This window comes from Heptranchias perlo, chromosome 4 (assembly GCF_035084215.1).
Source record: "Heptranchias perlo isolate sHepPer1 chromosome 4, sHepPer1.hap1, whole genome shotgun sequence".
Taxonomy (NCBI): domain Eukaryota; kingdom Metazoa; phylum Chordata; class Chondrichthyes; order Hexanchiformes; family Hexanchidae; genus Heptranchias; species Heptranchias perlo.
Genome location: NC_090328.1, coordinates 64,671,654 through 64,688,273, shown reverse-complemented (window position 1 = coordinate 64,688,273; position 16,620 = coordinate 64,671,654). Strand labels below are relative to the sequence as shown.

Genomic DNA, 16,620 nt, shown 5'->3' with positions numbered 1-16,620 from the left:
GAGATATGGATAACGAAGGTTATGAGAGAGTAGTCAGAAATGGCCTGGTCGGTGATAGTGACCGCATGCTTCATCTCCTGTGCACTGTTGGGAGGAAACGGTTTACAAATACGGAACACATGGTATAGCACTGGCAGTAAAGTAGATCAGAACTTGAAATATGTTTGGTGTACATTCTTGATACCGCTCCATGTGATATCAAGAAACGGCTGAGTGCACTGGATACAACAATCCGGCTGTAGTGCTGAAGACTTGTGCTCCAGAATTAGCCATGCCTCTAGCCAAGCTGTTCCAGTACAGCTAAAACACTGGCATCTCCCAGACAATGTGGAAAATTGCCCAGGTATGTCCTGTCCACAAAAAGCAGGACAAATCCAATCCGGCCAATTACCACCCCATCAGTCTACTCTCAATCATCAGCAAAGTGATGGAAGGTGTCATCGACAGTGTTATCAAGCGGCATTGACTCACCAATAACCTGCTCACCGATGCTCAGTTTGGGTTCTGCCAAGACCGCTCGGCTCAAGACCTCATTACAGCCTTGGTCCAAACATGGACAAAAGAGCTGAATTCCAGAGGGGAGGTCACATTGACTGCCCTTGACATCAAGGCAGCATTTGATCGAGTGTGGCACCATGGAGACCTAGTAATATTGAAGTTAATGGGAATCAGGGGGAAAACTCTCCAGTGGCTGGAATCATACCTAGCACAAAGGAAGACGGGTAGTGGTTGTTGAAGGCCAATCATCTCAACCCCAGGGTAATGCTGCAGGAGTTCCTCAGGGCAGTGTCCTAGGCCCAACCTAGTTAAAAAGTTAAAAAGTTAAAAAGTTAAAAACAGTGGATGTCCAAAGGGACTTAGGGGTTCAGGTACGTAGATCATTGAAGTGTCATGAACAGGTGCAGAAAATAATCAAGAAGGCTAATGGAATGTTGGCATTTATATCTCGAGGACAAGAGTACAAGGGGGCAGAAGTTATGCTGCAGCTATACAAAACCCTGGTTAGACCGTACCTGGAGTACTGTGAGCAGTTCTGGGCACCACACCTTCGGAAGGACATATTGGCCTTGGAGGGAGTGCAGCGTAGGTTTACTAGAATGATACCCGGACTTCAAGGGTTAAGTTACGAGGAGAGATTACACAAATTGGGGTTGTATTCTCTGGAGTTTCGAAGGTTAAGGGGTGATCTGATCGAAGTTTATAAGATATTAAGGGGAACAGATAGGGTGGATAGAGAGAAACTATTTCCGCTGGTTGGGGATTTTAGGAGTAGGGGGCACAGTCTAAAAATTAGAGCCAGACCTTTCAGGAGTGAGATTAGAAAACATTTCTACACACAAAGGGTTGTAGAAGTTTGGAACTCTCTTCTGCAAACGGCAATTGATACTAGCTCAATTGCTAAATTTAAATCTGAGATAGATAGCTTTTTGGCAACCAAAGGTATTAAGGGAAATGGGCCAAAGGCAGGTATATGGAGTTAGATCACAGATCAGCCATGATCTTATCAAATGGCGGTGCAGGCACGAGGGGCTGAATGGCCTACTCCTGTTCTTACGTTCCTATGCCCTATGTCCCAACCATCTTCAGCTGCTTCATCAATGACCTTCCCTCCATCATAAGGTCAGAAACGGGGATGTTCGCTGATGATTGCACAGTGTTCAGTTCCATTCGCAACCCCTCAGATAATGAAGCAGTCAGTGCCACACGCAGCAAGACCTAGACCAAATCCAGGCTTGGGCTGATAAGTGGCAAGTAACATTCGCGTCAGACAAATGCCAGGCAATGACAACAAGAGAGTCTAACCACCTCCCCTTGACATTCAAGGGCATTACCATCGCCGAATCCCCCACAATCAACATCCTGGGGGTCACCATTGATCAGAAACTTAACTGGACCAGCCACATAAATACTGTGGTTACAAGAGCAGATCAGAGGCTGGGTATTCTGTGGCGAGTGACTCACCTCCTGACTCCCCAAAGCCTTCCCACCATCTACAAGGCACAAGTCAGGAGTGTGATGGAATACTCTCCACTTGCCTGGATGAGTGCAACTCCAACAACACTCAGGAAGCTCGACACCATCCAGGACAAAGCAGCCCGCTTGATTGGCACCCCATCCACCACCCTAAACATTCACTCCCTTCACCACCAGCACACCGTGGCTGCAGTGTATACCATCTACAGGATGCACTGCAGCAACTCGCCAAGGCTTCTTAGACAGCAATTCCCAAACCCGCAACTTCTACCACCTAGAAGGATAAGGGCAGCAGGCACATGGGAACGGCACCATCTGCACGTTCCCCTCCAAGTCAAACACCATCCCGACTTGGAAATATATCGCCGTTCCTTCATCGTCGCTGGGTCAAAATCCTGGAACTCCCTACCTAACAGCACTGTGGGACAACCTTCAGCACACGGACTGCAGCGGTTCAAGAAGGCAGCTCACCACCACCTTCTCAAGGGCAATTAGGGATAGGCAATAAATGCTAGCCTTGCCAGTGACGCCCACATCCCATGAGTGAATAAAAAAAATGAGATCTGTTTTAATGTAAAATGCAACCACTTCGCTCCTGAGTGAAGTTTACAAGTAAATCTGCTGGTCAAACCACTATTCATCATTTGCTAACATGTAATAACAGCAGAAGGTAAAAAAATTGATGAATTCAGTTTGCTTTGTTCTTTTATTGCACATAATGCTAGATTTGTGAACTCCGGTCACCACTGCACACCTTTCAGGATTTTCAGATTCACAACATTACATTATTCTACTTTTTAGACAGAGTTCTTGACTACAGAAAGTGAAACTAGAAGTGAAATTTAACTATCATATTCGCTGAACAAAGCAACCCGTGAAAATAGTCCTGCAAATATATTGGCTGAGAATCAAACTGACAGCAACCAAGATATTTAATTCAATCATAAACAGCCTTATTTTGGAACCTATATCTAATCCATAAGGCAAGGATTTTCTTCATGTGCGACTATCTCTGCCCCATCCTGTTATCCAGTCATGTCACCTCCCCTCATGGGCACTTTGCTCCTCACATCACAACCCCAACCCACAACTACTCCTCCGACTTTCTACTCTTCTGCCAACATTCCAGGCTTGAATCCTAGAATAAGCCACAGCTGCACTCTTGTGCCTCTCTCAGCATTCTCCAGAGGGCCAATGGAGGCACCAGTCAGTGCATCCTTATGAGCAGTATTCCCAACATCCCAATCTTCCTCTCACTGACCTCCCCAACCACTTCCCCATCCCATTAACTGCATCCACCACTACCCCCATGAGTTCTGCCAGTGGATCAATCACAGTCCCTTTCCACAATTCCCTCCAGAATGTTCGTTCACTCAAAGAAAGCTCTTGCCATTCACAAGCTTGTTGTGGATGACTGCAATGGCGTCCTGGCTTTGTCTGAAACTTGGATCATGGGTGGCAAGATCTTGACTCTCACTGAAGCTTCCGTGCTCAGATATACTTTCACCACCCGCCACCACACCACCGTGGCGTGGTATGGCTATCACCAAATCACAAGTCTTCCTCCGACTCCTCTTGGCACATTATCCTTCTTTGAGCAACTCACCTTTTTCCACCCCTCTCGCTTCCCCTTTAAAATCCTCAGCAAAATATCCTCCTTCACCCTCAGCACTGAGCGACTCTTCATCCTCAATAATTTCAATCTCCATCTCAGTTCCCCTTCCATTCTCCTCTGATTTTATTGCCCTCCCTAAACTTCTCCCTCCATATAAACTCTCATATCCATATTCACAGCTACCTCTCAATCTTGCCATCTCTCGTGGCATCTCTACCACAGTCAAGGTCATCTCCACTTACTTGTACTCATCATCTCCCAAACCTTCCTTCTGCCAGCCCCACTTCCTTCATCCTTGGAAATACTCTCCCTTAAGTCATCAACAAATGCACTTTCAAACTCCCGACAGGTTAACCTTTAGTCTTCCATTCCTCCCGATACTTCTCTAACGATTGATTTGCTCAACCATTCCCTCACTTCCACCTTTGATGCCCTTGTCCTCAGTTAAAAAAAACTTTTCTCTCTCCCATCCTGGTCATTTTCTCTGGTATGGCCCCTATCTTCGCTGAGGTCCAAAGGGCGCAGACTAGAGCATGTCTGGCACACAATTGTTTTAGCCATCCTTCACCAGATCTGGCAAGACCACATCAAACAACACTGGGCCTCACTCTCCTCTGCCAAAACAGCTTGGTACTCCAGGATCATCCTGTAGAGCAGAGGTAACTCTTGATTTCTTTTCTCCACTACCAGCCGTCTCCTTAAACCCCTCTCCCCTGCCCCCTCCAAAGAGTGTAAGGAGCTCATGCATTTCTTGGTCACCAAGGTTGCAGCCATCCAGTCAGCTGCTTCCACCCCCCCCCCCCCCCCGCCCTTGCCCACCAAGCTAAACCTCAACAAAGGCTCCTCCTGCTTAGCCCTGAATCTGCATCTCTCTCTAGTTTCTCTCCATCTTCCCTCATACCTAGACGAGCTCATCTCATCCATGAGACCCACCGTCCACTCCTTTGTCCCCATTTATACTAAAAGGTGACCACTCAACTATACATCCTGGTCCTCATGCTCGCTGTCATTGTAAATGGTCCCCTCTCCTCAGGTACTCTCTCCCTCCCATTGAAAACCACCATTACCCCCTCAAAAAAAATCCAACTTTGACCCCTCTATCCTTGCAAACTACTGCCCCATCTACAATCTTCCTTTCTTCTCCAAAGTCTTCCAACATTTTGTCACCTCCCAAACGTTCCAATTAGATTTTTGTCCCTGCCAAATGGCCCTAATCAAAGTCACAAATTACATTATCTGTGACTGTGATTGAAGTGTATTATCCCTCCTCAACCTCTACAGCCTTTGACACAGCTGACCACACCATTCTCCTCAAACACCTCTCACCCATTTTCGAGTTCAGTGGAACAGCTCTGGCTTGGTTCCACTCTTAGCTATTCGATCATAGCCAGACCATTTCCAGCAGTGGCTTCTCTTCCCAACCCCAAACAGTTACCTCCGAGGTCCTCCAAGCATATATTTTTGTCCCCGTGATCTCCCTCATCCACATGCTGCCTTTTGGCGACATCATCTGCAAACATGGGGTCAGCTTCCACATGTACCTTGATTAACCGCTATAATTTCTCTCAACCCTTCCACTGCCTCTGTGTTGTCAGACTGCTCATCCAACATCTAGTCTTGAATAAGCCGCAATTTACTCCAGTTAAACATTGGGAAGACTGATGCCATCATCTTTAGCACCTGCCACAAACTCCGTACCCTTGCCCCCGATTCCATACCCCTCCTCGGTTAGGCTGAAGCAGACTGTTTGTAATCTTGGTGAATTTTTCAACCCATCACAAAGACGACCTACATCCATCTCCATAACAGCACAGACCTCTGCCCATATCTCAGCCCATCTACTGCTAAAACCCTCATCCATGCCTTTGTCAATTCCAAACTGGACTATTCCAACATTCTCCTGGCTGACCTCCCATCCTCCACCTTCTGTAAACTTCAGCTCATACAAAACTTGACTGCTCATATCCTATCCCGCACCCCTATCACCCTTGCTCTTGCTGACCTACATTCGCTACCGTTTCCCCATTGCCTCCAATTAAAAATTCTCATCCTCATGTTTCAATCTATTCATGGCCTTGCCACACCCTAGCTCTAAACTCCTCCAGCCGGCAACCCCCCCACAACTCTCCATTCATCAGACTCTGGCCTTTTTGCATCCCCTCCTTCCTTCACCCCACCATTAGCTGCCGTGCCTTTGGACATCTAGGCCCATAGCTCTGGAACTCCTTCCCTAAATCCCTTTGCATCTCCACTTCCCTTTCCTCTTGTAAGATCCTCCTTAAACCCACCTCTTTGACCAAGCATTTGCTGACCCCTCCTAATGTCTTCTTACTTGGCTCAACTTCCCCCCCCCACATCTGTGAAGCACCTTGAGGCATTTTTTCTATGTTAAAGGCACAATGTCAATGCAAGTTGTGGTGGTAGAAGGATGGATTATAATAAACTAATCGGGAGAATATACTTCTCAACACTTCAGGGGAAGCCTGAATAAAGAAAGAGCAAAAATCCATTTTACTAATGAAACTAAGTCAAATGTTTAATTTTCAAGGTTTCAAGAACATTTGTAGGATACTTCTTCCTACCAACAAGTAGCGGTCTACCAACATTATTTCTTTAAATAAGGAGTTCCCAAGCTTTTTGTCGCAGTGGCCTCGAGTGCACAGCATGGAGCATGATTACCCACGTTAAGTTTAAATCAATGCTCCCATTAGTTTGCATTTATCGGAAACTGAGGATATTAACAGATCTTCTTGTTCTGATTTAGGACTAATCCACCAGTAAGGCAACAGCATTAAGAACAGCCCTTTCCAAACTCCAAACCCAAAAAAAGTTTTAAAAAATACCAACAAGGAAAAAATATAAACGCAAAAAGAACTGAGATTGCCAGAGTCCCTGGAGGGACACATTTCAGCCGTGGGTCAGTGATAGCACTCTCGCCACTGAAATAGAAGCTTGTGAGTTCAAGTCCCACTCTAGAGACTTGAACACAAAATCTAGGCAGTACGGAGAGAGTGCTGCACCATCGGCTGTGCCGTCTTTTGAATGAGACATTAAACCAAGGCCCCGTCTGCTCTCTTGGGTGAGCAGCAAAGATCCCATGACCCTAATTTCGAAGAAGAGCAGGGGAGTTCTCCCCGATGTCCTGGCCAATATTTATCCCTCAATCATCATCACTAAAACAGATTATTAGGTCGTTAACACATTGCTGTTTGTGGAACCTTGCTGTGTGCAAATTGGCTGCCATGATTCCTACATTACAACAGTGACTACACTTCAAAAAGTACTTAATTGGCTGTAAAGCGCTATGGGACGCCCTGAGGTCGTGAAAGGCGCTATATAAATGCAAGTCTTTCTTCTTTCGCATGCTCCATTTTCTAAAACTGGACAATCAGTGTTAATAAGAGATAATCTCGTGCAGTTTCATGTTCGCTCAGCTGGATGAAGACTGCTCAGGTTTGATTTGCTTCAAGCCCTTGAAAACCAGAAATAAGCATTTTTCTAATCCAGTTTGCATGGAATAAATTTACTAGCTCATGCAACACAGTGTACTCAATTTTCCTTTGACTAATTCTTGTCTAATCTCCAAGTTTAGGATGGGTCTCCCATGCTTCAGCTTTTGACCTACATCATTGGAACTCCAGTTTACAAAGAAACAGATTATCTTTTACCAATGCAGAAAACATATTTTGTCACTGATACACATTCAAGCCTATACATATCCTTTAACACACTGGGTTTAAGTTGTAACATCAGTAAAGGCACAAAATAAAAACCTACATTTTGTCAAAAAGACAGAAACTACAACGTGGCCAATCCAACTACTTTAGCAGATGTGATCATCTTACAATTTTCAACCATGTTCCAGTTTTCAAGCTTTTTTAAAAAAGAAAATTGGACCCACAGTGATCCGGAAAACCGGAAGTCCGAGTACTTGCAACATTTCAATAAATGCGAGAAATTCTGATTTTTTTTATATCCATACAGCTCAAGAGGTTTTATTTGTGTATTGTAAAACTGTCTTACCTAATCTAAGTTCTCCAAAATTGCCACATCCTATCTTTTTTCCAACCCTGAAGTTGGGTCCAACCATTAAAACACCAGAATTGTGAGCACTTCGTCCACCACTCCTTGCCATTCTAGATCTTTCATCCATTTTATCTTTATCTTTAGTTTTTTCCATAACGAGTTCCTGCTTATGGCAATTTTCTGTATGTACTCGGTTATGCACTTTCAGACTGTATAGTTCCACAGCGGAAGCATCATCTGGAATAAAATCAGCGTAGCAGCTCAAGTTGTTCAATCACTGGCAGAGTATTCACAAATCATTATTTTCATCCCATTCGCAAAAGCTTCCTTGGTAGCAACAACAATAATGAACAAATTCCACCATTTGTATAAGATGATCTTCCCAACTAACTGTACACTCAATTGTTGAGGACCTGCAAAATAAAATAAAAATAAGTTATTAAATCATTCACTGCTGTCACTTTGCTTTTTGAAAGTAGGCGGCAAACAGACTTACAGTGCTATTCACCAGCCATGAACTTCTACACCATCATCTACTTACTGCAGGCAGAGCACCACATACTTTTCCCAATAGCATAAAGAGACTCACAAACTGCCATAGATCAAAACTAATACGGCAGTTGACTTATCCTCAGAGAACAAAACATTCTATATAATCATGCCTTCAGCAAGAATACCAAGTTATCTGACTTGGATAACCAATGTTCTTTCCGAAGCAGGTAACCTTGTCCATGCACACAAAAAAAACATTGAAATTTTACGTATTGCGATTGTCGTAAATAAAAGCGAATATGTAATCAAATTTGGATTTCAAAAATTAATTTCTCTTCAATTCTTTGCAGACCACCGCACTGTGCCAAGACATCGAGCATGCATCAACATTATAAAAGAAATGTTTCCCTCCAGTTCAAGTAGTAACTTCAAATTTCACTTCTATTGATGCTACATGAGTAACTGTAGCAGTTGTGGTATTGTTATATTTTAATGAGGTCTGCCCAGATCTCAGTGGGTGAATGCACTATGTGGAGTGGTACTGAGACATAACAGACCAGGAAGATTCTAGGTTCAATCCCTAGACCATGCTTGGGTAGGTGATCTCAGCTAGGGCAGCAGTGGCAGCACGACAATTACCATCAGAGTTTCCAGGATAGGGGTGGGGGAAGGCAAGAGATGCTAGGATTCCTGCTCTTGAATGCTAGCTAACACCTCCTGCTGTGAAAACATGTGTGGGCATCAGGCGAGGACAGGATCAGACAGATTTCTGTGATGCCCTCCATGATCAAATAACCTGCCAACATTCACTGTCCAGCCTCAGAATGCCCAGTTGGGTGAGGCACCAGAGGAACTGTAGGAGGGAGAAAACTGTAAAATAAAAATCAAGAAATTAATTAAAATATGCAATTTAAGGTAATTTTATCACACCATTCTATAATTTCAATTATTTCCAACAGAAGACAGAAATTGGTGAATCTTACTGGATACTTCCAATAATTCTTGTGTCATGGCATTTATTTTTTGGATGGACTTAAACATAACACATTGAAAAAGTTGAGTCCTCCACAAGAGCTTTTACTGCCCCAATCAGGATCTTAGCACAACCCATGCTACTATGTACTGCTCCAACAAAGCTCCTCACACACAACTGGTCAGTATCCCTTCACTGATCAATTTTCTTCCCAACAACTGATAGTTCAAGTTCTTAGAGACTACCAAATGAGGCTCTATATCAGAGGCCATTGAATGCTATGAACCCCCAACTACCAGAGAATACACCGAATTTAATTTGGAGGTCATCAGTAGCAGGCACCAAAGGAGGCCCTTTGTTTCCTTTCTCTGCACCAAATTCAAACCCAAGTCTCCAGATGGCAATCTATTTCCATTACAGTACAGTGTGCCAACTAAATAAACCACCTAATCTGTCCATGGGCAAAAAGCTTCCAAAAATGAAAAATGGACTAAAATATTTCATACGATCAAATCAATTTCCAAAAATATAAGTGCATCTTTAAGTAAATTTTAACAGCTCCAAGAGCTGCACAATTTTGTTGACAAGTTAAAATGTTTCCAAAAGTTATTCCCTGTATAGGGTCCTTTCTAAAGATTGTCTGAGGGTTGAAGGACACAAGCTGTTGCTCTACTTAAAATCAGTACAGACATCTAAAACCTGTTAAAATGTCAACCAAACAAACCCATTAAACGAGGTTGCTGGGTGTCTTCACTCTGAGGAGGCAGTGACAATTTCAAAAGAGGCCTATTTCTTTAGGGAGAACCTGCAGTAGTTTATTGATGGTGCACACCACAATAAAAGTTGATCTAACCAATGTTTCAAAACATATGATTAGGTCCCCAAAACTCATCAGTTGCCAAAACATTATTTTGGGTGGAGATTAAAAGGAAGTTGAACGATTAACCTTCACAGTTTAATAATAGGAGTACAAAGCACTGGGCAAAAAAGAAAAACAGGTTCTTAAAACTAACAAACTTTTCAGTTTCGTAGGTACTGAACCAGGATGACAAATTTCTTGTTGGAATGCTAATGATTTCAATCTAGTGGATACTTTACAAATTAAGAACATGGGTTTAAAAACTTCTTGACAAAAATAAAGCTCAGTGTACAAGTTTCCCGTAGTTTTCCTGCTCCCTTCTTTCACAGTTTTTTGCTTTTCTTAAAAGTGACAATTCCCACTGCACAAAGAAAAACTCCACAGTTCAAAACTGGTACTTTTGTACATATTGCACCTTAGTCCCAAGATAATTCCCATCACTGAATTTGATATGAAACACATCAGAATTCTTCCCACTGGTGATTTGCTCAATCTTTTTATGAAGTGGAAAGAAAACAAGGTGGACAATTCATAGCTGCTACTGGGGTTTTGTAGCAGGCACCAATGTGAATTGGATATTTCAATAGTACATCATTTTCAAATGCTGTACAAAGCTGCGCAATCCTACCCTGAATAGCCTCAAGTACAACTAGCGTTGGGATTCACCATCTTTCTTTCTCCCAACTTGTTCTGTAAATCAGCAGTTCAAATTTGGTAGGAACTCCAAATAGTTTCCACACCAACAGATGGAGAGGGAGGGGGAGACGCAGGGACTACTGCCAGTCTATAAAGATCAGCCACTGTGGATCCTATTTGCTTCTTCATTTGATCTTTAATTGCATATATAACTGTGGCTCCATACTCACTTCCTCTGTGCCAGTGTCCAGTTACCTGCCAAAAACTGTTTTCCAGTGTCATGTTACCTGCCAAGAACAAACTCTCTCACACACAATCAAAACCCATCAGCACAGAAACAAATGCATTAGTTCAAGTGCAGCAGCTACTGTGGCATCTCATTTGCCACTGCTGCCCCCATAACTACTATGGTAATTTAGAAAGAAATTGCTTGGAATCCACAAAACATCAGATTTATTTTGCGTTATTGTAAATGGAAGCAAGTTTTTAAATATTTCCTTATCCTATGATATGATCTGCCCATCAATTTTCTTATCCGATGACTTTCTATCGCCTTGAAAATAGTAAACAATTGTCAACCCCAGTCCATCACCGGCATCTCCACGCCTTGAAAATAAGCTGAGCAAGTAGAACAATAAAAGGCAAGTATAGCATCCAAGTATTAGATTTTAACTGCTCACCAAGTACAGGTTTAAGTAATAAGAGTCCCATTGTGAAGTAGTAACATGTGGTAGTGAGATTTGGGTTTGCATTCATAATACTATTCACTGCTAAGTGATAACTGTGGAAGAAACAGAGACAAAGTCATCCCCAAGCCAATCTTATGCACTCAACAGTCTGTTTACAGAGGAAAGCCTCTGGTGGCTCAAAAAGTAAATACACCATCATGTGTGATATTGAGCCAGGGTGGGAATGCTCCAACTGGCTTCAGTGCCCCTGAGGTAGGAGAAGGAAAACTACTTAGGAACTGGGAAGTGCACACGTGAACAATGAGTGAGGACATGCTCAACTGTGATGTTCCTCATGATTAAATAGTCCTCCAACACTGACTGTCCAAGCTCAGTGAAAGAATGACCACTTGGATCAGGTGGCAGAGAACCGTTTCCCAGTAGGATTCAACTTCTTCAGGAAAGGAAGAGAGGAAACTAGATGGGAAAAGATACTTGAAAGATCTGGGAGCTGATATCCATTAACTACTGCCAAGTAAGCATGGTTAAGTACAGAAGAAAAAGAGATGAGGGTCTACACCCCAAAACAAATCATATCAAAGTACCCATATGTGCATACAGCTTGGCACACAATTTTAGCACAGCAGATTTATTTAACTTTTAATATAAAAAGTGTTTTCACTCCTTCACACATTGTGGTGCTAATAGCATTACCTCTAGTTTTGTCTTAGGTCAGTAAATGCTGGTATGCAAAACGATCCAGAACTAATATAGTTATAAGCCCAAGAACCCATAATATTTACCAGTAGAAAAGATACTACTGGTCAGTCGTCAGTTTTATTACATGTTTATTTGGTAAACCAAAATATGGCACTGTCTAACATGCTATGGCATGTGATGCAAAGGCACAAATTCCTGCCTGCAAGTTCTACAATATCTTGGATTAGATCCTTCATTGCAAAGAGGGAATACAAAATGAAAGCCATTCATTCTCATACACCGACCCTCTGCACGCTATTTTAATGAACTGGTTAATAGGTAACTATTGTTTTAGCACAGACATTAATTCAATAAACCCAACATCTGCTCACCTTCCAACTTAAAATGGGAAAGGATACATCAATAATCCTCTCTCAAATAGCAGCAGTTCTAATAACAAATAATTCAAGCACAATTCATTTTTCTGTTCTCAGACCAAATGTTCAGCTTCAATAAACGTTCGGTAAACTTTCAAAACTTAAACATGGAATAACAGTCTCATAGGAGTTAACTGAAACATTAAAATATAGAAGCACAATTTTTAAAACAAAATAGATAGACTGTATTTTTACACTGAGATAACATTAATCATTGTTTATAGCTCATTATATCATAGTGAGACTGAATATTGGTTATTTGGCGTGGATTATTTCTGAACTACCACGTTTTTTGACTAACTGGCAGGACTCACACAAGTGTACATCTGGCTGCCTTTCAAGCTGTTGCCTCTTCTACCAATGTATAACCATCAATCCTTATTACATCAATTTCTTCAAAATTGTTACTGTAGCAAGAAAATTATGAAAATGTTGACGATTTTGTCCCTTGCTCCACAACGTAAGCAAACCACCGAGCCTGCCTCGACACTGACCTCACCAGCTCTATCGCAACATAGCGACTTTATATCGTAGAGAAAGCACCAGTCTTCTGCTCGGCTGAGTGTCCACGGAATAGGATCGTAAAAATAATTCATCGTATGTTATTAAACGTATTTGGGGGGGGGGGGGGGGGGGGTTCAGATAAACGATCAGCGACTCGGCCTGTACAACTGCCTCCATGAATTGCAGAGCACGAGTTATAAAAATAACTGATACACAAGAGTCATTGCAAGGTATTAATCTCTCTCACTGTCCAGAATATGAACCTTTCAATGAGATTACTGCCTCATAACCAACTGCCCGTTATTCTCCATTTAATGCATGTAGCATAAAAAGAATAGGCCGGGGCCAGTCACAAAACAGGTTTTGTATCCGATGCGAGAGGCAGGCCCCAAGTCGCCAGTAGCTCACTTGTTGAATAGAATAAATCATATTTCACAGCTGGCCAGGCATCCTTCTATATGTGCTGTACTTTTACAACTCGTAGGGCTTGCTCTGGTTAGCCAGCTCCAGCAAACTTAAACAAGGCCCATGTAAAAAAAAAATGCAACACATGGAAAATACAGCGACCCTGGAGCCAACATTCCCATTACTGGACCTGCAGGCGGATAGAAAATGATGGAAAAAGCACTGGCGAGTCGTTCCTGGCCTCACTGAAGAATCGCTGTTCAAACAATCCTGTAATTCCAACATCAGATAAAACCCGCACTGTAATACCCTTCCACCAAATGCAATCTCGCTTTTTTTCCTCCTAAATTGTATTTACAAACATTGCGAAACCACAGGTTCAGACGATTCTTTTTGTAGACCGCGAGTTCAACGTCATCTTACAGTAAACTGAATCATCGGTAGGCTTACGTTACTCATTAAAATCTGTGAACAAAGTGGTCTTCATTGTCGGATAGGTTTCTTATCGGGAATTCTGCAATAATAAAACGAAAACCAGCTGTATAAATTTACAGTGCTCAAAACCAGAGCAGTGCCATGACCAGGAGGGAGACCCAAGTAAGGGCCAGTAGGTTATCACAGGATGAGTGTTAACTACAGAAAGCATTTTGAGACATAACATCGAAGTAATTAACAACCAGTTACATAATGTTTAATATATTTTCCCACTAACATTTTACTGGTGTAAATAAACCAAGAAACACTAATACAGCATATTCCAATGGGAAGGGGGAGGTCCATCGTTCCCACTCCAAAAAGGGTTTAAAAAACGTGAGGCCTTATATAATGCGAAAAATTAACATCACAAACTACAAATAAGATTCCAACTCCCTCGTTCGCCCTCCATGACACAGATTCGGATGTCAGCGCAAAATCAATTCGATAACCTTCTCAATTCTCCCCCACCCCCATCAAACCCAAAGGTTGGGATTAAAATCGGAGGGACATATAATCAGCTGCCCATTCTCGAGGAGAAACTCCAAAAGAATACACACGACCAAGACTCCGGAAAGGACATAGTGTATATATATCTATATATAAATATATATAGATATATATATTTACACACAGGTTTACATGTATAAAAACACACACCCAGGTTCATAAATAAAATAAATACAAATGCATACAGACCTGGTTGTTTTTTGCAGTTCTTTGAATATAAAGTGCGTCGGTTTAAAGCGGCCCTGCTCTCGGTACAGGAGAAGGAGCGGGAAGAGGTTTGAATGCAGCTGCTGCCGGAGACTGTGCTGGGTTTGAGGAGAGGCCGCTCGCCGCCAGCACCCAATTCTCCGCTTGCTCTTTTTTTTGTTACAAAATGTTCCGAGTCACAGAGCGCGAGAGCGGAAATCCCCGGGAAAACAGCCTGATTGACAGCGCGCCCGCCAATCAGCGAAGAGGAACCCTGGCTGCAGTGCCGGCAGCCTTCACAAAGGGAAAGGGAACTCGGTGCAAGAAAGTATTTAAGTTGTTCCGTGGTAAAAAAAATAACATCATTTGTGATTTCAAAAAAGCAGAGTAGGCAGCCTGCATAAATAACCAGATTATCTCGAAAAACAGTTTAGATAACGCAAAATAAATCAATAATACAGTAATTGATCATTCATGTATATCTTGGCTTCATTTTTTTCTATCGATAATACTGATGAAAGAAAGGCAGGTAATGCATTCTCACTAATAGGGACATACTGATAAAGTTAGCACGTATTACGGGAACTGCGGTATTCCTGGGGTGATTCAGTTTTCCTACTTTTATCAAGTCGCAGAACAAATAAATCCATGTGTATTGCGATATCCAACAATGCGACTTTCAAAACTCATTTCAGAGAAACGCTGTCAGTTATGGTTTCTGTAGGAAAGGCTTCCCACAAATTAAATTGCCCGTATACGCAGATCATTTACCATTAAGGTGATGTGCAAGATTTTATATTTGCATAAAAGTGCATTTTATGTTATGGTCAGCTTCAGTCAGGTTCAACATGGGACAGAATATAAGACAATTATCAAAATTCGGGAATGTATTAGCAATACAGTGGAGAGCTATAACGTGCAATTTAGTCCACAAAAAAGACTGAAGGGAACTCGGTGGGGGCAGTCTGTTACACAAGCACTTGCATAGAATCATAGAACATTATAGTACATATTTCCCCACATGAGCCATTCAGTCCAATCTCACTGTCCTGTTCACTTTCCACAACCTTCACCATTCTCTATTCTCAAACAGCCATCCATTCATTTCCCCTTCAAAAGAATCTATGGATTTTGCCCAGAGCAGAAAACCCCACCATCCAACCACCACCACCCACCCCCCTCCCCCCGCAACCCCACCACCACCTCCATCCAACCTATCACCTAACTCATGTCATATCCATCTTAAGTCTGTGCCCTCTTCCCACTGCCCCACCAATCAGCGGAACCAATTCACCCCATAACAGCCTTCACAGCCTCGAAGACCCTACAAGGCCACCCCCAAGGCTCCAAACTCCAACAAAAAAGTCACAACTTCTCAAGTCTCTCCCAACAGCTGCAAATTCCCAATAGTAATAACCCAGAGAATCCACACTGCACCTCCTTCATTGTCTCCACATCCGTCCCACCAAGGGGTACCCAAAACTGCACATAACACTACAAGTGCAGCCCAACCCCAAGGTACTGCACATGCTCAACACCATTTCCCTGTCCCTGTACCCCTCACCTGTAGATAGAAAACCAAGGATTTGGGCTTAAATCCAGCGCACATGAATGGGATGAAAATTTTCTTTGTCGGCTGGCTGTAGTTGACTTACATGAAATGAGTTTGGACCGTCTCAATCCAATTCCTAATGTGCATGGGACTACACCTCAAAACTGAACCTAACTGACACTAAATCAGCAATCTCATTCAGAAAGGCCATGAGATGGCTCATAGCAAATGCAAAAATGTCACATGGATACAAGAGGAGTTGCTTTTCTGAGTTTGAGGCTGCAGCATTGTCATCACAGAGTAGAGGTAGCTTTATTCTGCATCTACTTGTGCTACAGCTTGAACTGCAAATACATGACACTGACAATTCGTGCAAAAAATTGCATGGCTTGATAAGCACAAAATTCACACAAAAACATGGTTAAAAACAGCCCCTAATTTGACACCACTTGGCACTAAATTGGCAACTCAGAGAGACTATATGATGGCAAATGAAAATTGTGACATTGGGGATGTTAGCGGACCAGGCTTGAGGGGCTGTATGGCCTACTCCTGCTCCTATTTCTTATGTTCTTATGTAAATGCTGCTCTTTTGAGGTTGGAATTGAAG

The 16,620-nt window shown here is 42.6% G+C and overlaps 1 protein-coding gene across 5 annotated transcripts in view; it reads right to left on the bottom strand.

Moving 5' to 3' along the window:
* The window catches only part of LOC137320980 (casein kinase I), a 233,028-nt gene extending 218,382 nt beyond the window's left edge, over positions 1 to 14,646 (bottom strand). For all 5 annotated transcript variants that reach the window (XM_067983040.1, XM_067983042.1, XM_067983043.1 and 2 more), the window contains exons 1-2: positions 14,462 to 14,646; positions 7,613 to 8,028 (exon numbers count right to left, since the gene is read on the bottom strand). In XM_067983040.1, the coding sequence (XP_067839141.1) occupies positions 7,613 to 7,769 (157 nt within the window). In that variant the 5' untranslated portion in view covers positions 7,770 to 8,028; positions 14,462 to 14,646. The remainder of the gene's footprint in view (positions 1 to 7,612; positions 8,029 to 14,461) is intronic.
* Between the last annotated feature and the right edge of the window lie 1,974 nt (positions 14,647 to 16,620).